We start from the raw sequence: 27,877 nt of genomic DNA, 5'->3' as shown, positions 1-27,877 counted from the left end.
GGTAAATGCTGAAATAGTATTGGATTTATTGGAAGGAGTACATCGTGTAGCAGTAGGAAAGTCTTTGAAAAAACCTTCTTATTACTATATTAAGAGGAGGATAAAGCCTTGGCATGATGTGAAGGGCCCCTTCCCGATCCATACTTCAATATGGTGCCTGCAAGACAGAATAATATTAATATCGGCAGATCCTGGAGTAGGTAAGACCACTTTTATAGAACAGGTATCTCTTCAGAGTAAGGAGACTTATCCCACGTTCTGGGTAGTGAGAGTAAAATTGAATGAACATTCTGCTGCACTTAATGAACTCAGTGATGGTGTTTGTAGCCTTGAACAGGCACTGGAGTTCCTATGGGAAGTGGCAGGGAAGAAACATAATTCCGAGTTTGAGCGGAAGCTGTTTTGGCATGCCTTTCACACATCTGGCAAATGTGCCGTACTATTCGACGCATTTGATGAGATAAATCCAACTTTTACAACAAAAACTTTGAATTTAATTGAAGCAGTAAGTAAATCGAAGGTTGGGAAGCTGTGTGTGGCATTCCGCCCAGTAGTGCAGGAGATGCTGGAATCGTTACTTGATGTTAGTTCATTCACTTTAAATCCTCTATCGGAAACAGAACAGAAAGATCTTCTTCAAGCCTATTGGATACATTGTGCTAACCAATCGAATATGCGCAAGCTTATGACAGAACTATCAGAGGAGGAGATTAAAAATATCAGGGACATTGGCATGAGTAGCTTTAATGATGGAAACACTCTTGAAAAACTGAGATATTTTTGTCAAAGGATCCTGAGCAGTACGTCATCTAAACTATCTAATGACTTTTGGTCAGTGCCACTACACATAACCCTCCTAGCTGTAGTCTTCGAATCTTATCTGGTTGTTTCCATGAATGATAATGGTATGTACATTGTTGATGAATTCAATATTATTGATTTATATAGGGAATTCGTTGAAAAGAAACTTGACATATATTGCAACGAAAAAAAGGAAGAGGAGACGAAGACATCTGCAATTGTAGATGATAACGAGGTGCTGAGAGAACTGTTCATGGAGAATCATAAGATTTCAGGAGTTGTAGCATTGTTACCAGCAAACCTCCTGGATGAGCTGCACAATAAGGAATTACTGTCTAAGACAGAGATGTTCCTGAAACGAATGGAGGAAGGAAAGGAGAAGAGAGGAGTAGTGGTACAAGTGATAGAGGGAAAGCCACTTTTTGTGCATAGAACTTTAGCTGAATATTTTGCTGCCATGTGGTTTGCAGAGAATTATCATGAAAATAGGCATGTTCTGGAGGTGGTATATTTTTCTGATACGAATAAGGTTTTCCGAGAAATGTTTGACAGAATACTGAGCGAGAACTGTCCATTAATCCAGCACATTCTGAATCGAAATATTGATGCCATTCTTTCCATCATTTCAACTAATATAAATAAAGTGGATTCAGGTGGTAGAACTGCTTTACATGTATCTGCTCTGTATGAAGATTTTTCTTTTATTTGTGTTTCGCCATTTCCTTCGTGTACGCTCATGGATATTTTGCTATGTCATGATGCGTCTCTTACTGCAGTGGACCAAGTGTTCGGATTCACTCCGATTCAGTATGCGGATCGTGTTGGCAATGATATAGTGCTGGGTGAATTATTTCGATCTTTTAATTTTGATTCTGACGATATTCATTTAGCAACATTCTGCCAACATGTGAGTCCAGGCTGCGATTGTATCACTGGATGGAAAGATTTGGACAGCATGTTGACAAGTGCTGTTGATTATGGCAACTTCGATCTAGTTCTGAAACTCTTGAAATCAGGTGCTAACATAAACTCACGGAATAAATATGAACGAACTGCACTTCAACTGGCTGTAGAAAATAGTCATTTTGAAATGATTCGAATGTTGTTGGAAGAGGGAGGTGCGGACTTTACTATTTGTAACAGTAGTGGCAAAAGTGTAATTGATATAGCCAGGGAGCAGGTTATGGAATGTGAAAGAAATAAACTCCCACCCATTCAAAAGTGTTTGATGTACTATTCTGAAAACGACAATGTTTTACTCCCCTATCGTAATTGGTACCTCTTTCAATCATATTACAGTCCTGAATTTGCAAAACCGAAATTTAATTCAAATGCTTATATTTATCAGTCTATGCACCGACATTTATTTATAGAAAGCAAAGAGCATGAATTCAGTATTTTAATATTGAAATATCTGGAGAACTTTACAGTTAGTGAAAGTACAGCCTCTCATACAGTAACAGTATAACCTACAGACACATATGAGGCGCGTCCAGAAAGTAACTTTCCCTTGGGCTGTTTAGAGAAAGAAAAAACAATTTCATGAAAAGATTTATTGTAACAGATACAGCAATTGTTGAGGTGTTTTTCAAGATACTCCCCACCGGAATATTGATACATGTGTCTTACCACAAGTTGAACTTTTATATCCCTGTGTCGTAGAAGTCTACTGCCTGTTGTCAGAATCAGTGTGTGACAGCCGTTTGCACCTCTCTGTCACTGTGAAAATGTTGACCGGATAGGAATATCTTGAGATGTAAGGAATGATGGTAATCGCTCGGCCATGTATGGCTCAGTAGACAACAGATCTTCTGCAGGAGTTCTGTTGGGAGGTGTTTCAACTCACAGCCTACATCCCGGGTGTTGCTCCCTGCGATTACCATCTTTTCTTACACCTCAAGAAATTCTTGTGGGATTAGCATTTTCACAGTGGCAGAGAGGTACAGACCATTGTCACACACTGATTCCAATGTGGGGTGGTAAACCTCTATGACACAGGAATACAAAAGTTGATCCCACGGTATCGCAAATGTCTCAATATCAGTGGGAATATGTTGAAAAATAACTCAACATTTCCTGTATTTGTTCCAATAAATCTTCTCATGGATTTGCGCTTTCTTTCTCTAAATAGACCCAAGAATATTTAGTTTCTGGATGTGCCTCATACAATGGACACAACGATAATGCAGGTTGAGTCACGAGATTCTCCTCTGTTTATGGAGGCGATTCCTGAGGTTATTTGGAATAAAAAATGTAAATAAATGACTGGTATCATATTCATAATTACGGCATTACAACACATTTTCGAAATGTGTCATAGTGAATGAAATGATAGGCATATTTGTTGCCATAACACTCTTAGATTACTGCATTTGGAGGTGGATGAAAGACATCGTGTATCAAGTTAAGGTACAAACACGCGAAGAGTTGGTTCTATGCATTCTGGATGCCGTGGTGACAATAAGAAACAAACATGAAGTTGCGTAATGCTACAAATGCAGTTCACGTCCGTGCGGACCATTGCCTTGAGGTTAGGCTGACCAGATGTCCCCAATTTCCGGGGCAGTCCCCTGTTTTGAGTTGCTATCCCCACAGAGCAAATGTCCCCGTTTTGTCCTTAGAATTTAATTTTGTCCCCAGAAGCTTTGATTTTATTTCAATAAAATTTTACACATAAATATTTAAGGATTATGATGGAACTGCTGCGATTCAAGCACATTTCTGAACGTTTCTCAGTATCAGACAGAAGAACCAGTGAGTACAGTATGAGATATTCTGCACTCTTTGAGAAGAACATAGTATCTTTGGTCATCTTAGCATTCGCGTTGCATGGAAGCGTTAAAATTGCCGCAGTTTCCATTTATAAGTATCAGTAGTTCAAAAATGACAAATTTTGTGACAAACCAACAGGTGAAAAGTGGTATGATATTTTTCAACATTTCAAGAAAAAAGTCATTTCGTTTGAAAATCTTCTCAAAATAGTGTCATTAATCAGTGTTTTCCAGTCAGTAATTCATTAGTTGAAAGACTTTTCTCCACAGTGAACTCAATCTGAATTGATAAAAAGTCAGAAAAAAAAAGTTGAAACAGTTAAAGCTTTGTTAGATCTACAAGTGAAAAAAAAAACTTTCATTCCTTGTTTGAAGAACTTAGTGTGAAGCTGTATAGGAATGAACAGATCCTTAAAAAAGATACATTCTTCAGACAAGTAGCCTACATTCTTCAGACAAGTAGCCTACTTATCAGTGGCGTATACTGGTTAAAGGGTTTGGGCTACCGCTGACCCTATTATTACACAAAATATATCTAACAATTACTTTAATTTTAATTACTATGGTAAAACTAATAATACAAAATTATTACATTATGTTATATTATAAACTTTTTCTTTTGTAATTTCCTTGGGCTACCGCCGGTAGCCCGCAAAATACGCCCCTGCTACTTATAAAATGTGTGTGTTAGAATTCCATATGTACAATAGGTCTATCGTGTGGAAGACTTCCATGCATGCATCAGTACTAAAATTGAATTCTTCGTGGCTATAATTATCTATATACAGGAGTTACATGTGTTTATGTACCATTAGATTAAAACCTTTAAGATACTCTATAAATTTAATGTGCAAAGTTCTATCTTTGTATTTACTGTTACATGTATTTTCTTTAACATCTCAATGGAGAGTGACTAGGTAAGCACTTGTGGTTTTTCTTGAAATTGTCGATATCCGCTGCTGGACCATAAAAATTTTGGTCGGCCTACTTGAGATTCAGGGAAGCATTTTCGCAAATGTGGTTTAAATCCACTCTAAATGAAAGAGACTGATACATAAACAATCAATTGTTTGTATTTCAATTAATTTTTGCATTTTTGTTAGTGAAATACTGAAATAAAAGTTTCTTTTTCTGCCGTTTTCAAATTACCGTAACTCCGTAATTGTGAATATGATCTCTTTAATTTATTTACATTTTTTGTTCCAAATAACTTCAGGAATCACCTCCATAAACCAGAGAATTTCGTGAATGACCCTGTATATTTAACAGTAAATCACTTTATGAAACATTCATAATCTCATTTGAAATTTAAAGTAGACACGAAATAAAAGTCAATGGATGGAAAGTATTGTATTGCTTTCAAGTTTTGTACATTATATCAGCCACATTGTTAAACAAATGATATATTTTTTCTGTAATGTGTTCAGAATTATCAAGTAAATCTAGTGAAACTCTTCGATATTGTGAAAATAAGTCTTTGAGAATCTTAATAGTCCTATTGTGACTTCAAATTATGCTTTATAATGTCCTAAATCTAAAAATAGTTTTGCCACATTGGTATCCAATAGACATATTGGGAATATGTAGGGAAAATGTCTTCTGTGACACAACATCCTAACGTCTTAAGTGACAGTATTGTCTTACATGTATATAAATATGGAGGTATAGGTCCATAATCTTGCAATAAGGTTTCAAATAGGTCTATTTTAAATATAACTTGTACGTACTTGAGACAGAACAATTTTAAATGGTACAGAGATTATTTTTGCAATGTGTGCGCGAAAATAGGATAACTTCAGAGTTTTTATGAACATACTGGTTGCCACGGGAAGGCAAATGAAAAATCTGAATGATGAAGGCACGACATTTCTTCACACTACAAAATGTGTTGGTTTTAATGAAGTTAAGTTTATCTTAATAGTTCTGATAAATTTCAAATGATTACACTGCATGCCTGTTTTTGTAATCGTGGATAATGTATGAATAGGATAATTCCAATAATTTGAATAATTTCGAGAGAAAAATTGTTCCTGGGCCAGGCATCGAACCCGGGAAATCATTCAAATCAACTTCACAGGGAGTTATACCTGAAAGCTCTATTTGCATAATACACATCACTGTTCGTTAACAGTAAAACCACGATTTAAGTCGCACAGAGTTTGTGTGAACTCAATGTTGGTTGCTCGACAGTTGTCAGCCCACTTTGAGGTCTGTGGATATAGAGGGAAAAATTGGGTCGGTGTCTGGCAGAGTTCCTGGGTAGCTCAGTTGGTAGAGCATTGGTACGTTTAACCAAAGGTCCCGGGTTTGATGCTCGGCCCAGGAACAATTTTTCCCTCGAAATTATTCAAATAAACTTCACAGGGAGTTATACTTGATAACTTGATTTGCAGGATAATTCCAATTTCAGGCTTCCTAGCGAAATTTTTAGAAATCTCTCTTTATGCCAACATCTATTTTAAAAGACAACCCTTGCCACTATTAGGGATTTCGTACAAAGTGTATAAAAACCATTGTTATTATCTATCTTATTTATTTAACTTATCAGAATTGTTCAATGTAAATGTATTATTTTATTTATTTATTATATAAACTGCCTACCAATGGAGGTAGACTCCTAAGCCTCAGTATACTGACATATGATTTACAAACATAAATGCAGAGGAGAATAAGAAGAAAAATAACTTAATACAGGGTGCGTCAGAAAGAACGGATGGATTTCACATGGCAAGAAAATTGTAAAGATTCATCAAATCAAAAATTTATTGTTATCAACATATTCACCAATACATGCAGTTTATTTATGGAAAACAACATTATCCATATGATGTCCTTGGCTTTCAATACAGGCATAGAAGCGTTTTCTGATGTTCGCCATCACTTTCACAGTCATAGCTGGTGCAATTGCCACGATTTCTTCACGAATCGCTGTCTTCAGTTCGTCCAGTGTATGTGATCGATGTTTACAAACTTACGCCTTCAAATGGTCCCAAAGAAAGAAGTCACAGGGCGCGAGATCTTACCGTAGCCTCGGACAATCTCAGTGCAATAGAATTTCGTCCAGGTGATTTCTTCATTAATGTTGAACCTGTGATACGAAATGAAGCCACCCACCGCAAAATTGTATTCTGAGTTGGAATCCTAGCGTGACATCCGATGTCGAAATGAGTCCTGAGTGGCGATCACAGACTCTTCATTTTTCAAAAATGTCTCTACGATGAAAGCACGTTGTACACCAGACCAACACCATATTCTCAACTGAAACTGCATTCTATGGCTGACCCAACAGTCGTGGTCCCCCTCACTATATCTCTCTCCTCGTTGCGTATCGATAGTTTGAAATCCATCCGTTCTTTCTGACGCACCCTTTATGTATACTAAAATCTAATTAAAATATATCTTAAGAGTATAAATGATTATCTATTTAAAATTTGACATGATTTTTTCCAGACTATTGTAACAATGCCATCTATTAAAGTTTTAGGTAAACCAAATTGTTTTCTAAACATATTAAAGAATTTTGAAATAACAGCACAGGCCCCAATAAAAGACCAATCACGTCTATGTGTTTAAGATTGTATTTTTCTTTAAAGTACCATACTCAATAGTTGGTCCATAAATGTCTTTCTTTTCTTGGTGAATTTGTTTTGTGACGGTCGATTTTATTATTATTTTTTTTATTATTGACTTTTTTATAATTTCTCTACTTGTTTCATTCAAAATTATTTCCAAAACGAAATTTAGTTCCTAAATTTTACATTTTGAAAATTAAATAGATGTTCTAGAAATAAAATTGAAAATAGCACACTTTGGCAACAATAATGTGCTCATGTTCGAGAAATTTGTAAAAATTGAAATGTAGAGTAGTTTCTTAAAATACCAAAAAACATATTACAAACATACTGACAGGAACATAAACAATAATCAGACAGTTCAAATATCTAGTTACAAAGTTACATCATATCTTTATTTAGAAATTCAATGTTGTCTTGCATTCCATCATCATTTTGTTCTCCAGGCTGGACTCCCTAAGCTTCTTTGTAGAAATCAATTTGATCCCATTGATGTTCCATGGCCTGGAGCAGCTTTTTTACGTCTGATATCTTAGGTGAACTTGCTTTGTTTGAAGAGTTGATGGTCCTCGGCAAGAAAACTCTGTTGCTGAGAGGAAATGTATGCTTGAAAATGTTATGAGTAGTGCTAACAGCAGAGCAGTATGTACTCCTGAATGTCATTCTGTTGGATGAAAAGTCTGGAAGTCCCAAAACTTTTGCGTCAGTGGTTTTTAAACCTTCATCTCATTCTAAATGTTTCTCACACCCTCACTTCCAATGAACAAAATTAATGTAAGATGTTGTGAACACAGTTCCCACTTTTGAAAGTATATCATCATACTAGTATGGATACAGAATAGTTTCTTCCTTCTTTATCTTCCTATCCACTAAACTAAATGTACGATCAGCAGGCATGTAGGAATGTCTGCATATAGGGAAGAACCATTCAAACTGCAGTTTCTTCTATTGGCAGAATTGAATCAAGGAAGTGAGCACTCTAGCCTATAGTTCTTATTTTGACTAACACAAGAATTAGAAAAAAATCTAAGTCCCACCAAATTGCTAAACTATTTTTCACTTATTATATTGTTAAGGAAGTGATTCAAACAAGAAGTTACTTAATTGCAACCTTTACCGTGCTCTATCTCTAACTATCTGTAGAAGAATACAGTATTCGACGATTTTTCTGATGTATTTATTACTATACAGATGTGAAATACCAAAGTTCGTGGGCATAGTAGGCCTCACCTATATTGGTTTCTTGGCAAAGGCTGTTTTTGCATTAAATGACTAATAATCATAAAAATCAGATGTATTAGGTAATATTTTTTTTTCATTAACTTAGGTAGTAGATTTTGGAAATAAAACGCAATGATAGACTAAACATTGTTTTTAAAAATAGAAAGTTTTGAAACAAAAAATAAATAGCATGATATGGAAACAAAATTACACTTCATATCTTTGAGAATAGTAGGTTTTGGAAACGAAACGACTTTTTAGAAGTATTTTTCAACATGAAATAGTAGCTTCTGCCACAAAATAACCTCACCAGTGTATACAGGACGTGAAAACTATTGAGTTACTGCACTTATAAAGTGTAAAATCGAGTATTTTAAAAAATAGCAGGTTTTGGAAATGAGCTACTCAGTTGTAGAAATATGTGTATATACTCTGTTTCTGGTATAATTGTATGGCCTGGCTGATGAATTGTTCAGACTTATGAACTGAATAGTCTGCTTGCTATGTATTGCATAATTTTGTATGGCTCGGCTGATGAATTGTTGAAGTTTGTAAATTGAATTAATCTTCAGTGTGATATGTTTAGGTATAGTTCAACTGCTTGCTAAGTATTGTATATACTTTTGTATAATTCAACTACTTATTATATATTGTTCATTCTTGTAGAGGCATCAGCGTAGCTCAGTCAGCAGATTCACTTGTCTGTTCATCTGGAGCTGTGCTCAGGCTTGGGTTACATTCTCATTTGGTTGATTACCTGCTTGAGCTTTTATCGAGGTTTTCCCAAACCTAAGGCAAATGTCAGGTGATCTATGGCGAATTCTCAGCCTCACCTCATCTTGCCAAGAAATTGTGTAACTCTTAACCTGTTCCACGTCTTAAAGCTTTAATGCTGATGTAAGATGTATGGAATACAATAAATGAAATTAAATACAAAATGAAATTTATAATTTTGTGCTTTTATCGTTCCTTGCTTTGCGTCTTTGTTTACTGGTTTTGATGTACCTACTTATGTTTCATTTCACGTTGTTTGTCTTATTTCTTTATGTGAAACGTCTATGTTGGAGGTATAATTAGAGAAAAATTTAACGATTTGAAATGAATGGTTTACTCTGTCTTCATTTTTGGTACCATAGAAACAGAAATGTAAGATGACTTTCCATATGCTCTGTCTCATTTCATTGTTTTTACATTACCCTTCGAGGTCCTCTACACAAAAGTTATGGAAATACTGGGTATATTGGTTATGTATAGTTGGTGGCTCATGCTGGATAAATTAGGTGAAGACTAATAGAATTCTGTTATGAGGTAAATATAATTATGAATTATATTGTTATTAAGTAATATGAGTTTTTAGACTTTCATGGTGACTGTGATCAGAATTAGGTTTTTTTTTTAGATATTCCACTATGTTCTGGAACTTTACATTTCCAACGTTTCAGAACTACATACAGGTTCCATCATCAGGGCAGAGAGATAAGACCAGGGAGGTAGGGTCTGTTGAGCTCCTTACATCAGGCTAATCCAGATGACCAAGTGCTCATTTGTCTGAGTAGCTTGGATCAACAAGCCCAACAGGTTAGATGACATCCCCTGGTCTTAACTATCTCACCTGATAACGGAACCTGTGAGTAGTACAGAAACGTTGGAAATGTCAATTCGAGGACATGATGGAATATCCGAAACCTAATTCTGATGAATTTTTGTAGATGCGATTAATTCTCCTATCCTTCAGAATGGCGAATTTTTCTAGACCGTCCTCTTAAAATAGCTACTTCTTGCATATTTTTCAATGACTTCCTTTTGAATTTATATATTTGCCAATGCTGAAAGTCTTCAGTGACATTTATTTTGTAGCCTGGAAGTTAGATTTTATTCGATGCAAACAGGAGAAACTGCTTTCGACAGATGCAATTGTAGATGCTACTATCAAAATCAACACAGAACGGCTGGTATAACCCCATTTTCTCGGAGATTAATTTTAACCCAAATATATTCTTATATCTGCTTACAGAATCTCAATTTCAGTTCTGAGACGTGGTAGTTTTCTTAAAAGATGTGGGGGAAAATGTTTTGCATCAGATGAAAATGTTTCGGAAAAATTTTAAGTTTCCAAGTATTGGCCAGGCAGATAAAGAACTGGAGAGCTGCAGAATAGGGCTTACAACCGGTTTAGATTAGACTGTTCAGAGAACATCAGTCAAGGTCGAGCATCAGACCGAATATTCGAATTTTAACCTTGTAGCTAGACAGAGCACCAGGTACACTTCATCATACATAAAACGACCTTTTCTGAGCACACAGCCCGAGAACAATTGAAGGAAATTCACTTTGTCTTATTAAGAAAGATATATTTGCTTGATTCAGGCCTACATTTGATTGGAAACTTTAATACACTTATCTTCATAATCATAACTAATACGTACATAAATGAAGAAATGGGCACCAGTAACAACAAGGGAAATAAATGTAATGCATAATATGAAATCTGGTATGTAAAGACATGCAAGAATAGAATAAGTTAACTAAATAGAAGATCAAATAAGTACATACATCCTGGTGTAACATTTCCTCTTTACACTCAAAATGCATACTTCTAAAACAGTAGTTGTTAATATACAGTATAATGCCTTTTAATTACTCTAAACAGTTGCATTATTATTTCATTAATAAATCATGTAAGAAGAAAGAGTATTATGGATGTGGTTCGATTGATTGATTGATTCATTGATTCATTCATTCATTCATTGAGGAAGAATTATCAATTAGGTCTACATCATGATAATCGCGTCCTTGCAAGGGCTCCTGGAACTTCTGCATGGTTCAATGTGATCTGCCTTTGCTGTCCATCCACAAACAGTGAAAAACAACTCGAATAATCGGTAAACCGAACACTGAGACACTCTGTGACACGGAAGAGCTTTGCATGCTGACTATAGCACCAGGCATTCAATAACAATATATAATTTCTGTCTTTCGTAACTGGTTGTGCACAGCTCTATAATGAACAGCTAGTTTTTATCTTCAGATCTTGTATGCATCTCCATCAAGACGGTATCAATAATTTCAAAGTAAATGCCTTCTGTTATCTTTGGAAAATGCCATAATCTGTAAACCTGCAGTCGGCCTCAGTAGCATAGTCGGTATAGCACTGGCCTTCTGTGCTCAAGGTTGCAAGTTTGATCCCAACAGAGGTCGATGGCATTTAAGTGTGTTTAAATGCGACAGGCTCATGTCAGTAGATTTACTGACATGTAAAAGAACTCCTGCGGGACAAAATTCCGGCACACCAGCGATGCTGATATAACCTCTGCAGTTGCGAGCGTCATTAAATAAACCATAATTTAAAATTTCTACACTATCTGTATATTTCATATGTCAGTAGTTTGTGTTATCCTGTGAAAATAAGTATTATTTTTGTGATTTTTTACCAATACTTTGGCATGATTATCTAATAATAGAATGTGTTTAAAATATAGTGTAAACATAATATTATTTTGAGAAATACTGGTGCAGAGAACTGTGGAAAAACATTTATGCTTATTCATGACTAAAGTGCAAATATTAATTTGAAATGTAATATGTATATATATATATATATATATATATTTTTATTTTGGGCTTCATTGTGTAATGACAATGCATTTGTGTTAAGATAAGTATCATTATGACACATAATGAACAAACATATTGGATAATTTTATATAAACCTTATATTAAGGGAAGCAGATAACTAGTTTTGTAAAAATTCAATAAATTTATTAATATATTCCAGGAAAATACAAATTCACAATTTTGTTTGAAATATGTTTACCAATTCCATTTTAAGATTGCAATATATTATGTGTTTTACAGATTAAAATTTCATCACGATTTAGGTATATTTAAAAAAAAAAAAAACATCTCTCCTGAAAAAACAGGTTTTCTTTGATAACGAGTTTTGTGAAAATGCCCCTCAATTTCAACTTCTGTATGAATTTCGTTGTTACTTGTCAAGCATGTATCTAAATATGTGAATTTATCCTTAATTTCAAAACTATATTTATTTATTTTTGTTATCTTATTTTGTAGAACTGCACGCATTGTATTCTTCACCTGATATAATTAGGAACATTAAATCCAGACGTTTTAGATGGGCAGGGCATGTAGCACGTATGGGCGAATCCAGAAATGCATATAGAGTGTTAGTTGGGAGGCCGGAGGGAAAAAGACCTTTGGGGAGGCTGAGACATAGATGGTAGGTTAATATTAAAATGGATTTGAGGGAGGTGGGATATGGTGATGGAGAATGGATTAATCTTGCACAGGATAGGGACCATTGGCGGGCTTATGTGAGGGTGGCAATGAATGTGCGGGTTCTTTAAAAGCGATTTGTAAGTAAGTAAGTAATCTTATTTTGTAGATGGGATTTCCTTGACATAACCATGTATTTCGTTTTTTGCTCATTCATTTCTAGTCCCATTGTACTAGTTTGCTCCACTAAGGCTATAAATGTTTCACTAACATCCTTTTGTCTTCTTCCCAGTATAACAAGAACATCTGTTGCATAGACATATACAGGCTAGCCTATACATCCCTATTGAGAGCTCTGCACATCGTGACTAGTTTCCTGGGGAAACCTAGTTGGTGCATACCTTCCCATATTTCATTTTTATCTTTCCACACACTGTCATACGCTGTTTTAAAATCAATAAACAGGCAGTGCATGTTTATGGATTATTCCCAACATTTTTCTTGCATCTGTCTTATTGTAAAAATTTGATCAGTTGTAGACCTTCCAGTTGTAAATCCCCCTTGATATTCCCCTATTATATCTTTGGTAAATTATCTTAATTTGGTACATACAATGTTAGCCAGGACTTTGTATGCAGTACACAATAATGTAATTGCTCTATAATTTTTACAGTTCAAGGAATTCCCTTTTTTATGTATTGGATTGATTATAACATGTTTCCATTGTTCCAGAATCTACTTCTCCTCCCAGATCTTCAACATTAATTTATAAAGAACTGTCTTTAATTCTGTTCCTCCATATTTGATTAGCTGAGCTGGTATCTGGTCATATCCTGCTGCCTTAACATTTTTTAATTTATCTACTGTCATTTCCACGTCTAAGGTATCAGCTGTATGTGTCTGTATTATTTCCTTGTCCTTATCTGCGTCACATTCAAATTCTCCTTTATAATATTCTGACCATACCATTAATGAATGAATGAATGTTAGCCATGATGTCCCATGTTGGGCACAGGCCTCCTGTGATGGGGTTAGAACCCCCTCGATAGGGATGGCTCAAGTGTACTCGCTTGGTGAGCCAATCCAGGCGAGCTTGTCATGTATACTACTTTTGTGACATGGTTAATAACCTTGTTAAACTTTAACTAGTCTCAGCACTCTGTTCTTTGCTCATTTTTTTTCTTGCGCTACACACATTATACTGACACCGGCACTTTGACAAACACTGATTGCTATTTACACCATTTACCTGACACTTTCTCAACACTGACTTTACTATTTACAAAACTTATCTTACACTTTCACTAATACTGACTTTACTATTTACAATATCTTAACACTGATTACGTTATCTATTTACAATGACCTTCCCTAGTTCTTTCCACAAAACTCTGTTCTTTGCTGTCCTCGACCATTGTTTCCCCGCCTTTTTGGTAAACATGTCAGACCATCTGAGCCGTGGTCTTCCCTCTCCTCTCTTTCCGATGTAGGGGTCCCACATCGTGACTGCATGGGTCCATCTTATCTGATGTAGTCTCGCCACATGTCCCCCCCCCCCCCAGGTCCACTTCATTGCCACAGCTCGTTCTGCTGCGTCAGTAGTGTTCGTCAGTCTTTGTAGTGTTTCGTTTGTCATTCTGTCTCGTAGCGTGGTGCCCAGTATTTTTCTTTGCATCTTCCACCACTAATACTTATTTCTTATTTTTTTACAATCTCTGCCTTCATGTTTCGTACTAATATTACTAGACCTTTTCACATATGATTTACTTTTCTATAGAAGCTCTTGGCCTGTCTATTGTCAAATGAGTTTTTATGTTTTCTAATTTTTGTTCAAATATTCTCACTTTTTCTTTCTCAGCAGTTCATGTGCTTCTTTTCTGTCCTCCTTATATTGTATTTGTGTTGATCATCTTTATATAGGAACTATTTCACACTTCCACACTCTTCATCAAACCAACCATTCCTCTTTCGTTTATGTTCTTTCCCAATTATCTTCCTTGTAGCTTCTTCAATCCTTCTTCCTGTTAAGTTTCATATCTTATCAATAATCTCCTCCTCTATTTCCAGTTTCTTCATGTTTCCTGTTGCTGCTTCCATAAATTATCTCAAATTAGATCAAAAAGAAGTTGTATCACAGTGGATCCTTGGGCATTGTCAAATTTCTGACTGTGAACAGGCAGATGCATTAGCAAAAAAAGCTGCCATGCTCACTAGTTGCTTCAAATCAGTAACATCATACCACTCCTCTAAACTCTACATAAAGAAGCAAATGAAGGAACAATACCTCATGAGTTTAGAATCAAACAAGACAACCAAGCCCTGGAAGTAGTGTTGGCTACTGAGTGAATGTTTCGCAACAGAGTGTCGGCACACTGAAATGTTCTGTGATTCGAAACACACAGACTTGAATGTTTCGATACAGTAACTGTTTCAGTTCCACCAAGGTTTGACGCTGTGTATCGACTGTACTCTGCGATATCGAGTATTGAGTGTATGTAAGAGAAGAGAACCAATGAAACAGTCAATGTTTCGAAACATTGGTTGAAAGCGAAAGCACTTCAGAGCTGCAATCTGTCCCATGTGTCCTGTCTCAAATAAACTGCTTCACAAACGGAAGTATTCTGACATACTTTCAAATCAACCCGAGTAGCAATATCCGAGGAAATAATAATAATGATGATGATGATGATGATGATAGTAATAATAATAATAATAATAATAATAATAATAATAATAATAATATTTGTTGTATGTATTGAAATAACTTTATTAATCTGAATACTACTTATTGCATGAATTATCTAGATTTTTCGTTTCACAATATATCAACAATGTTATTTAATTTTATGTTATTTTTTCGACAGTCCCGTTAAAGTCGATGTTGAATATAACAGAAATAACCAACATTTGACTGTAGAATAAGCAATTTTAATATTATACATGCATGTTTCATAGCATTTATTATTATTTTTTTAAATATAATTTAACGTCCATTTGTCCGATGTTTTTCTCCTGGTTGTGAAGGCTTAATATGCGAACTTTGGTAAATATCGATCAAAGCATGTGGATTCGTATACTTATGCCTGATGATCAAATACATGCCATACATACATTAATTATAAACTTATTTAGCGGTTAGTAATCATCACATTTATTTTGTACTAGTAGATTAAACTCATGACTAAATTTGGAATCTGATAGCTACTTCAAAATGACGTGATAGTAGTAGGTATACTTTTAAAGTAGACGTGATTAGTAATAAATTAATAAATGTTCCTACTTAAGCTCAAAGCATCAAGTACCATACCACAATGTTATCACGTGTCGTATCTTGTGCACAGAGTTTCGAATCAGCGTATCTGACAGCAAACGAAGCTCCAACACATTGCCAGTCGGCACTTTGTCTCCCAGTAGATGTGTCGTGATTCAACACAGTGTTTCGAAACATTTCACTGAGTCGTTCTGAATGTTTCGAAACAGCTGGATGTGTTGCTTTTCCCATGTCTACGGCTGGAAGACTTCTTTACATAGCACACCTGATTGGCCAAGACAAACTGTTGCGAAGTTCCGGCTCCAAACTGAACACGACAATCTTGCCAAACACATGTTTCAGTTTGGGTTACTTCAAACGCCAACCTGCAAACTCTGTAATCTGAATGAAGATATGGACAGGGACCGCTTAACGTGCTGCCAGGGTCTTCATAGAACATACGAGACTGGAAAATATTGGAAAGCCAGGAGCAAAATAGTAAATTAGATGGACAATTGATGACTTTTTGTTAATGTTCCATGCCATTAGAGAAATAAATAAATATATTTAACTTTAATTTCTTCTTCAGTCAATGCATTTATGTCTATCTTTCCACTTCTCTTGTCTTTGTCTTTCCATTCATATTAATCTTTAATTTACATTTTTGCTTCATGTATACTTTTGATTAAGCAGACACTAGCTAAACTTCTTGCTATTTTCTTGTATAATTCATAACACATAAATATGGCTCTTGGTATATTAAAATACGTAGCAATATACCGGTAATTAATATGTTATGTTCATCTAAGGTAATTTGATATACACCGATACATTCTGGTATGTCTTAAAATTATTAACTAATAATGACGCTACTCCTGCTGTTGCTATTAAGTTGTTTCTTACCTGCAACAGGAAAAACTTAAAAGCATATTACTTGGATTCTTATTGATACTACTTATAAATACTGTGTTTCGTAACCTTTTTATTCCCATTATCCAATTAGGATCTCTACAGTTGTTATACGAAATGGTGAACATTTTGTTACTCTCTTCTATTTCGTCAAGCATGATACTAATAATACATGTTCACATTTGCAGAGAGACCAACATGAATCACTTCCAGAAGAGAGATGGAACAGCTGATGGAGCAGGCCAGAGGTTCGAGGTTAAGATTTTGGCATTTCTTTTCCTTCGAGGCCTCAACATGTGTCGGAACTTCCGGATGGCTTCGAATATGAATCATTGTGGTGCATTTGATGACGTCATATTTCAGCATAAACGAGATAATATGTGGGAGACTAGCTTTCTGCAGTTAAAACACAAGAAGAAATCTGTACAGTCAATGGAAATCTTTGCAGAGTCGAGATCTGCTTTCAATCTGATGAAGTACCTTCAGTCATACCACATCATAAAGCAACAATTCTCCGCAGCCAACAAAAACCATCCTGTATTCGGTGGCAATTTCGAGCACTGCACTTTCTTGCTGTACACCAACTCTGTGTTCAGCACAAAGCGAGAGCTCCATCATGGATGCTTCCTCAAGGATGACATTCATAATTCTGGAGGAAGTAACGGTTTTGTCTTCAGCCTTAGTGAGAACAATGAAGAGGACGAGTTCGTAATGTCACTCTTAAATGAATATGCGTATTGCAAGCAATCATTAGATAGTATTCATTGTAGAAATGGAGAAAGCATTATAATTCAGCCTGCCATAATACAGGAGATAAGTGAACTGTTGAATTCAATTAAGAGTACTGATCTCATAAGCTTATTAGAGAATCTGAAAAATCGTCCATTGAAACAGAATCTTGAAAAAATACTAGAGGAATTGGATTATGTGTCTTCACGCAGTACTTTTCTAAATAAGGTGAAAGTTTTGGATGGACAGGCTGACGTTAATGCTTTGGATGATGTAATTAGAAGACAGATACATGAGACGTGTCGAACAAATTCTGATGAGACAAACAGGATTCACAAAGAACTTATCCAGCACATCGAGGCTTGGTGGAGAAGTGGTACCGAATTCATTACAGAGGAGGCAGAGTTCTGGCGAAATATGATGCAGTCGAGAATTGATAGAGTGGCTCGTCTATCTTCATTAAAGCTTCAACAGTTGAACAGTATCAACGTTCGATTTCGAGTTTCAGAGATAACTCCAATGGATGGGTCTGTTGTCAATGTTGTGTCAGACTCAGGATGCACTTTGTTGAGCTGCGCGAAACTTCGCCAAATGTTGGATGCTCTAGATAAACCAAAATATTTGATAGTTGATATGTCTGTTATTAAACACCAAATGCAGGAGATGTTATCTCTTTGGCCTACTCGGTGGTGCGACACTTTGATAGTAGATTGTGGAAAGAGTGATGAAGGATCTTCATTATTACTGGAACTAGGCCATAAATACAAACTGGTGCTGGTGACGAGCAGTGTTATTCCTGGCGCGAAATGTGTTCACTTCGATACCTGTGGATATATGCAAATGGATGAGGCAACACAAGTAGTTCTTCTTGAAAAAAGTATTATGTTTCAGGGCTATGAAGTTCTTCTGAAAAATGTGACAGAAAATAATGTTGATCTCTTAAACAAGGTAAATGCTGAAATGGTATTGAATTTATTGGAAGGAGTACATTGTGTAGAAGTAGGAAAGCCTTTGCAAAAACCTTCATATTACTATATTAAGAGAAGGATAAAGTCTTGTCTTGATGTGAAGGGTCCCTTCCCGATCCCTACTTCAATATGGTGCCTAGAAGACAGAATAATATTAATATCAGCAGATCCTGGAGTGGGTAAGACCACTTTTATAGAACAGATATCTCTTCAGAGTAAGGAGACGTATCCCACGTTCTGGGTAGTGAGAGTAAAATTGAATGAACATTCTGCTGCTCTTAATGAACTCAGTGAGAGTGATTATAGTCTTGAACAGGCACTGGAATTCCTATGGGAAGTGGCAGGGAAGAAACATAATTCCGAGTTTGAGCGAAAACTGTTTTGGCATGCCTTTCACACTTCTGGCAAATGTGCCGTACTATTTGACGCATTTGATGAGATAAATCCAACTTTTACAACAAAAACTTTGAATTTAATTGAAGCAGTAAGTAAATCGAAGATTGGGAAGCTGTGTGTGGCATTCCGCCCTGTAGTGCAAGAGATACTAGAATCATTACTTGATGTTAGTTCATTCACTTTAAACCCTCTATCGGAAACAGAACAGAAAGATCTTCTTCAAGCTTATTGGATACATTGTGCCAACCAATCGAATGTCCGCAAGCTTATGATGGAACTATCAGAGGAGGAGATTAAAAATATCAGGGACATTGGCATGAGTAGCTTTAATGGTGGAGACACTCTTGAAAAACTGAGATATTTTTGTCAAAGGATCCTGAGCAGTACATCATCTAAACTATCTAATGACTTTTGGTCAGTGCCACTACACATAACCCTCCTTGCTGTAGTCTTTGAATCTTATCTGGTTGTTTCCATGAATGATGATGGTATGTACATTGTTGATGAATTCGATATTATTGATTTATATCGGGAATTTGTTGAAAAGAAACTTAACATATATTGCAACGAAAAAAAGGAAGAGGAGACGAAGACATCTGCAATTGTAGATGATAACGAAGTGCTGAGAGAACTGTTCATGGAGAATCATAAGATTTCAGGAGTTGTAGCATTGTTACCAGCAAACCTCCTGGATGAGCTGCACAATAAGGAATTACTGTCTAAGACAGAGACGTTCCTGAAACGAATGGAGGAAGGAAAGGAGAAGAGAGGAGTAGTGGTACAAGTGATAGAGGGAAAGCCACTTTTTGTGCATAGAACTTTAGCTGAATATTTTGCTGCCATGTGGTTTGCAGAGAATTATCATGAAAATAGGCATGTTCTGGAGGTGGTATATTTTTCTGATACGAATAAGGTTTTCCGAGAAATGTTTGACAGAATACTGAGCGAGAACTGTCCATTAATCCAACATATTCTGAATCGAAATGTTGAAGCCATGCTTTCTATCGTTTCAACTGATATAAAAAAAGTGGATTCAGGTGGTAGAACTGCTTTACATGTATCTGCTCTGTATGAAAATTTTTCTTTTATTTGTGTTTCGCCATTCCCTTCGTGTACACTCATGGATATATTGTTATATCATGATCCATCTCTTACTGCAGTGGACCAAGTGTTCGAATTCACTCCGATTCAGTATGCCGACCGAGTTTGCAATAATTTAGTGATGGGTGAATTATTTCGATCTTTGAATTTTGATTCCGACAATATTCATCTAGCAACATCCTGCCAACATGTGACTCCAAGCTGCGATTGTATCACTGGATGGAAAGATTTGGACAGCATGTTGACAAATGCTGTTCAGTATGGGAACTTCGATCTAGTTCTGAAACTCTTGAAATCAGGTGCTAACATAAACTCACGAAATGAATATGAAGAAACTCCACTTCAAGTTGCTGTAGAAAATAATCACTTTGAAATGATTCGAATGTTGTTGGAAGAGGGAGGTGCTGACTTTACTATTTGTAACCATAGGGGCGAAAGTGTCATTGACATAGCCAGGGAACAGGTTATGAATATGAAAAGAAATAAACTCCCATTCATTCAAAAGTGTTTGATGTACTATTCTGAAAACGACAATGTTTTGCTCCCCTATCGTAATTGGTATCTCTTTCAATCATATTACAGTCCTCAATTTGCAAAACTGAAATTTAATTCAAATGCTTGTGTTTATCAGTCTATGCATCGTCATTTATTTGTAGAAAACTTAGAGCATAAAATCCGAATTTTAATATTGAAATATCTCGAGAATTTTACTGCGAGTAAACTTAGAGCTACTGATGCTGTAATAGTGTAACTTGCACATACACGGGCACAAAAGTAATGTCCATAAGTTCTGTTAAGTTAAAGTATACTGAGTATAAAATGATGTAGGAATAAAAAGTATTGTATTCCTTCAAGTTTTGAATAAGCCAGTTAAATTGTTAAGCAAAAACGAACTTATTTGTATCCTGTGTACAGAATTATCAAGTAAACTTAGTAAAAAATCACGATATCGTGAAAATAAAGTCCCTGGGAACTTTAATAGTTCTTCTGTGACTTCAGATAATGCTTTAGAAATGTCTCAAATCCAACAATATTTTCCACGTTTGTATCCAGTAAACATAGCTACTGGGAAAATGCCATCTGTAATACATATAAATATGGAAATGTACATAATCTGGCTTAATGATAAAGTTTTGAATATTTTAAATATAAGCCTACTCATAACTTTAGGAACTTACGGGGAGATATACACAAAAATTACAAAAAAAAAAAAAAAAAAGTTGATGGCCGTAAAAAATAGAATGGGATGTTGTTTATTATATTCCAAAATATTTTGATTGTACTAAGTCTCTGAGTGCTTTTAAAAATTTAAATGCCAGTAGCCATGCATCCCGTATTAGCAGGAAGTTTGTATCTTCAGTCAACCACCTCCATAACTTATACTTCCAATTTTTTTAACTTATTTTTTCTCAGTAACAACTTATTGTAAGACAATGATATATTATACATAGTTATTTTAGACAATAATCTACATAATGTTGGTTTTATAATTTAATGGTATGGTTTTGGTGTTTTAATATACTCGTAGGTGTAAATTTTTTTTTTCCAAAAAATGGCTTATATTCTACATACTTTTATAAAATCAAATGTAACCAAAAATAAAAACACCGGAACCAATATACTTAATCATTGCTGAGGTGTTTAAAATAGCTGTGAAAAGTACCAGATTGTTATAAACTGTAGCTTTTCGAAAATTTTGGTGGGAATTAAAGGAATTTTTTATGTTAGATGCTATGGTAAATAAATGAAATTCGCTGTCTTAAAATTTATGGAAAAATGAAGAAAAATAAAGCAGCCGTTTTTATTAAACATAGCAAGTTTGAAGCACCTACATGTAGAACTTTGGAAGTTATAAAAATTTGAATACTCTACATTTTTGCATCAGTCCCCCATTAAGAGTTGCAACAATTTTAAATGGTGCAGATATTATTTTTTATGTAATGAGTGCACGTAAAATAAGTTAATCAATAACTTTTAAATGTTTATCTTCTTCTTCTTCTTCTATGGTACAACAGCCTTCTTAGGCCAAGACCACCTCAATGATTCTCCTCCATCTGGTTCTGTCCCACGCTTCATTTTTCCAGCAGCTTACTCTGATTGACTTCAAATGTTTTTCAACATCGTCGAGCCATCTTGTTGCTGGTCGTCCCACTATTCTTACTGTGTAGAATGGGTCGGTAAGAGTGACTTTTTTACATGGGCTATCATCATCCATCCTATATAGATGGCCTAGCCATCTCAGTCTGTTGGCCTTGATCACTTTAATTATATTCGCATCATTATCAAATTGTATAATTCAGTGTTATATCTGATACGCCAGGTACCCTCTTCATTTACTGGGCCATAGACTTTTCTTAACACTTTCTTTTCGAATACCATTAACCTTTCTATATTTTCTTTACTCAAGGTCCAACTCTCTGATCCATATAATAGGACTGGTCTAATCAATGTTTTATATAGCCTACATTTTGTTTTTATGCTAAGAAAGTGGGACTGGAGTTGCTTCTTTAATCCATAATAACATTTGTTTGCCATCTTAATTCTTGAGTTTGCCTACTGTTACGCTATTATCATTTGTTATGATAGTTCCCAGGTACCGGTATTTAAATTGTGTCACATTCTCAAATTTATATTCATGAATAGTGATATGTTTTTCCTTTCCTTGTGTTCTTCCAGTCTGTAAGTACTTAGTCTTACCCTCATTAACCGTTAGTCCCATCTTCTTGGCTGCTATTAAATATTTATCAACACACTTATTACTTATTACCGTAGGAAGGCAACCATAAAATTTGAATGATGTAGGAACCGCATTGTTAGTTTTAGTGAATTTTTTTCCTGAAATGATACTTTCTTTTCAACGTTTTTGTTTGTTGCTAAACATTTACATGTTTCAGAATATATCCCTAAGTAAATAAATGGTTCTAAATCACCTGCATTGCATGCATACAAATAGAATTCCAAAAGCCATGTTTCACTATCATCCAAATGGGAAGAGATCTCTAAATCACCCAATGAAACTCTGGGTCGAAAATTCAACTGTGAGGTCTTAACAGGCCATAGTCCTAATACTTGAAGAAGAAGAAGAAGAAGAAGAAGAAGAAGAAGAAGGAGGAGAAGGAGGAGGAAGAGGAGAAGAAGAAGAAGTTCTAACATTGCTTCCTGAACAGATGGTGTGATAAGCTAAAGTGAATCCTAGTCAGGTCTTGGCCGCAAGGAGCAACAGTTGCCAACCAATGAACTTCCCAACATTCTTGATCTGTTATCTCCCCACTGAAGACCATAACAGTGGTGTGCCGTACATAGAAGTGAAGTGAAGCGAAGCGAAAAAGAAGAAATTTATTGCAGAAATTATATTTTAATCATGAGAACTATGAATTCTCTAATCTTAAAATGTCACAAAATTCTTTCTCTGAGTGCTTATCCTGGTCGAGGCGGATTCATTAGATTAGATTAGATTAGATTAGATTAGATTGTGTTCTGGAAACAATTCGCAGTAATGAGGACTCCTATGTTCAGGTCTAATGTCCTGCATTGTTCGAACATGAGAGAGGCAACCAAGACATTACAAACTTTGTCTTATTTTATATGGAAAACTAATTGCAAGATATGTGCTAAAATTCTTAAGTGATTGCAACATGAGAGAAGGAAAGGGATCAAAAAAATTATGTAACATATGATTGAAAATAATCATTACCATATCTAAGAATTCCTGTAGCAGTTTGTATTACTAAACATTGCCCTAATAATGAACCAAAGTTTCATCATGTTCTAATATTGGATGGCGTTGGTAAATCAGCGACTATGTTCATAACAAGTTGGAACAAACACGACAGGCCTCCTTCTGCAGAGCGAACATGGGCGAATATCGAACTTCACCATACTCGACTAACTGGAAACCGAACATAGTGCCTGTAATGCACGACACAACTCACAGATCATCGATGATTTTGCTACTAAAGAGAATAGAATTGATTGGTCTTCAAATATGTGTAGATGAGTTGGCTGCTATCAGTTTGTACTACATATATTTAAAAATTTGTATTATTGCTTCCTTCACTGGACCATAGTACATGCGATGTCAGCTTTGTCAGTCAGTCTGTGTTTTAACTTACAGTGCATTAACAACAGGTCTTCACATGCAGATGTTTTTAATATTATTGTGTGAATTAAAAATATATCTTTTAATGTGCAAGTGTCTAATATTATTGTGTGTGTAATAGAGTGGTATGGTTGTGAAATTGGACTCTCCCTTTGAGAGAGGGACAGAGGTTAGGGGTGTTTGAGAATAAGGTGCCTAGGAAAATATTTGGGGCTAAGAGGGATGAAGTTACAAGTTACAGGAGAATGGAGAAAGTTACACAATGCAGAACTGCACGCATTATAGCCTACTCTTCACCTGACATAATTAGAAACATTAAATCCAGACATTTGAGATGGCATGGCATGTAGCATATATGGGCGAATCCAGAAATGCATTGTTGTTGTTGTTGTTGTTTAGTCAACTGTCCGAAGACAGGTCTGACCCTCACAAGTGATTTCCCCCGCTATTGCATACATCGCCAATTAACTACACATTACACTAATCAGACTTCAGATGCATATAAACAATTGTTCTGCCTCTGACACATTTCGTCAAATGAGATGTACTGCTTGATAATAGAGGTATATATCAGCCAGAACCTCAATCAGAGGATCCAGAGTGTTAATTGGGAGGCCGGAGGGAAAAATATCTTTGGGGTGGTCGAGACATAGATGGGAGGATAATATTAAAATGGATTTGAGGGAGGTGGAATATGATGGTAGGGACTGGATTAATCTTGCTCAGGAAAGGGACTGAAGGCGGGCTTATGTGAAGGCGGCAATGAACCTCCGGGTTCTCTGAAAGCCATAAGTAAATGTAATAGGGTGACCAACTTCTGATCACAAAGGTACGGGGGACTTAGTCACGATAAAAGTTAGCGCAAATTTTTGGGGTATGAAGCCAGGATTCATTGATGGAATGGTTTGTATTATATGATATAAAACTATTTATTTAATTATAATACAAATATGAGTTAGGTCACAATGTTGAGTACATTACTATTTAAAAATATACATGTTTCTTGGTTTTGTCTTATTTGTGTTTGTCAAGATCATTTAAATCTATTTTTTTATCTTGCTATTGAAACTGAAAAAACTCTTTACAGCCATAGTATGTGCATACAATTACATCAAACATTACAAGATCACCGAAACAGAATTTCTGTATTGATTGGTACTTACTAAAATATCGATATTAATGTCAGTTTATATTTAAATATATTTAGCGGTTGTTATTATTATTATTATTGGGTTACATAAAAAAATTGGGGATCATGATTAATAATGAAAAATACGATAGGCTTAGGATATCAGTATGGGAGCTGAGAGGATCCAAAAAAAATTAGTTCAAATAAGAGAGTTCCTGGAAAATATGGGAGACTTGGTCACTGTAGTGTGTAATAAATTTAGTTTATTGAAATCCTACCCCAGGGCTGGGCACTGAAAGTGAATCCAAACTCTAAACAGGGATGCTTAATATTCATCCGTCATGGCATCAACACTGTGCAGTGTTCAGCGGGGAAGAAAGGGGTTGAAGAGAAGTCATATGGTTCCCCGTGAAAGAGTAGAATTCGCTCTTGGTGCCCAGCCCTTTGCTACCCCATAAGTTAACACCAGAACATAAACTTTTTGTATACTATACTACACTTATGTGAAAACAGAGTCTTGTAGAGAAGTGTGTACTGGCATTCTGGTTCCACATTGAGATGCTGTAAGAAAACTTGTTTTTAGAATTAAGGAACCAGATTCGATTAGTGAAAATGATGTGTTTTAGAAGAAAACCTTGATGAAATAAGACCATCACCAAAGTGTTCTCTTCGTAGTGTTTTACAGAAGTTGGGGTTTAAAAAAAACTCAGCCCATAGAGCTACGAAATTGCTCAAATTGAAACCTTACACAGTGGCTACAGTCCACGAATTACAACCGCATGACAAAGTAAGTCCTCAGTTTCTGTAATTGGGTTTTGCATAATATTGCTGATGAGTTTGTTGACCCGCATTTAATCATTTTCTCGGAAAAGTCTTGGTTTAATATGCATCACTTTGTTCACAAAATTATAGCCACTGGAGCACAGAAAATTTGTGATTAATTCTCGAAGTTCTCCTTCATTATGAAAGAATTTGTGTATGGTGCACTGTTACTGCAACACGAATAATAGGGTCCATATTTTATGAAAATACGGTAAATGGACAGATGTACCGTGCAGAAAGACTAGCACCGTTTTTTCAGTTGCTGGCATATGATGACATACATTATGAATATTTTCAACAAGATTCTGCCACACCGCACACTGCCAGTGAGTCTTTGACTGGTATAAGAAAGGTTTTTGATGAAAGAATAATTTCTAGAGGAATATAGTTCGCACATTCACCTGATCTTACTATGTGCGACTTTTATTTGTGGAGAACCCTGAAAATGAGAGTTTAAAGAAATTCCCTCACTTTACAGATGAACTGAAAGACAATATAACACGAATTTCAGAAGCATAACTTTTACATGTGAATGCTAATTTTATCAGAAGATATCAGGAATGCCTGAATGCAGAATGAGACCACTTTGAAGAACTCCTATAACACAGATTAGTACTCAGTATAGCATAAAAATAAAATAAAATTATGTGCATGCTTTCATTAATCAAGTTGTACGAGTGTTGAATATACAGGGAGATAATGGATCGAGAATACTGGGAGTTACTTGGCAATTGTTGCCTGCTTGCATGCATTGGGCTGTCCGATACCTGACTGGTATTCTCTGAATAACTTCATGATATCTTTACTGTGTTAAATTTTGCAATTTACCTGGTTGTCCAAAGCCTAGTGAAGGTCCCGCAGGTCCCGCGCTGTCTTCTGGTTTCCTATTGTGGTGAGGTATGTTCATGATTGTGTCGAAAAGGGTATGTGTTTTGAAATTCAGTTGAGCATTCAGGATGTGATGTGGGTGTGTTTTTGGATATTTTTAAATTTCATATTTTTCTAGGGTGTTAAGTTTGTGGTTTTTTTGGTTGGATGTGTACTATTTTCATGTCATTGTGTTGCTGTAGTTGTGATTGGTATTCTCTGTATATACAAAACTTGTTAATATGTATAATTAAAGTAAATTATTTGAAATCACTTCAAACTATAGGTTAGATTTTTTAATATACAACTTGCAGAACAGAATTATCTGTTGTTTTATGTATACCTTCTGTAATGAGAAATATATGTATATTGTAACAATGTATGCGTAAATGCGTTTACTCTTAGAAATAAATTTCTAACAGTTTATAAAATGAGAGTTAATAGTGCTTAATAGGTTAGATTTTTTAATATACAACTTGCAGAACAGAATTATCTGTTGTTTTATGTATACCTTCTGTAATGAGAAATATATGTATATTGTAACAATGTATGCGTAAATGCGTTTACTCTTAGAAATAAATTTCTAACAGTTTATAAAATGAGAGTTAATAGTGCTTACATTTCTTTAAGTGTGTGCTTTTATGTTCAATGAAAGTTCGTATAAAATAACTATTTCGTTGATTGTATAATATTCATATTTTGTTTTACTTGTGAGAAAAGATAACAAAAACATCTCTTTATGTAAGTAGCATTGCTATTCAGCTTTATCCAGGACTTCAACTTAATTACAATTATTGTAGGCCTATATCTAACCACTACAACATTTCAGTGGTAAACTTTGTATTATTTAGAGACCTGTGAAAACTGAAAATATTTTATTGTAAATGTATTACTGTATTTTTACGTCATAAAGCTGAGTATGCCAGAGGTATGGTAATTACTTCTATGAAACTTTCATATCGAATTCTTTCTTATGCTTGGGAATGAGTGTCCATTTCTATATAACAAG

General features: G+C 35.3%; 1 protein-coding gene across 1 annotated transcript; it reads left to right on the top strand.

The window, feature by feature from the left end:
* Positions 1 to 27,304, top strand: LOC138703416 (uncharacterized). The gene is made up of 2 exons (XM_069831254.1): positions 1 to 200; positions 16,946 to 27,304. The coding sequence occupies exons 1-2, from the start codon at positions 151 to 153 to the stop codon at positions 20,700 to 20,702; spliced, it is 3,807 nt and encodes a 1,268-aa protein (XP_069687355.1). The 5' UTR covers positions 1 to 150; the 3' UTR covers positions 20,703 to 27,304.
* Positions 27,305 to 27,877: the final 573 nt, after the last annotated feature.

The sequence above is a fragment of the Periplaneta americana genome, chromosome 7, assembly GCF_040183065.1.
Source record: "Periplaneta americana isolate PAMFEO1 chromosome 7, P.americana_PAMFEO1_priV1, whole genome shotgun sequence".
NCBI lineage: Eukaryota > Metazoa > Arthropoda > Insecta > Blattodea > Blattidae > Periplaneta > Periplaneta americana.
The sequence above is the reverse complement of the archived record's forward strand: the minus strand, read 5'-3'. Positions and strand labels throughout refer to the sequence as shown.

What these genes read in the sequence shown, in the direction of transcription:
- LOC138703416 (XM_069831254.1), top strand. Translation starts at nt 151, where the DNA reads ATGGTGCCTGCAAGACAGAATAATATTAATATCGGCAGATCCTGGAGT. An exon ending in ATCGGCAGATCCTGGAGTAG is followed by an intron (nt 201 to 16,945) that starts GTAAGACCACTT and finishes TCACATTTGCAG; the next exon opens with AGAGACCAACATGAATCACT.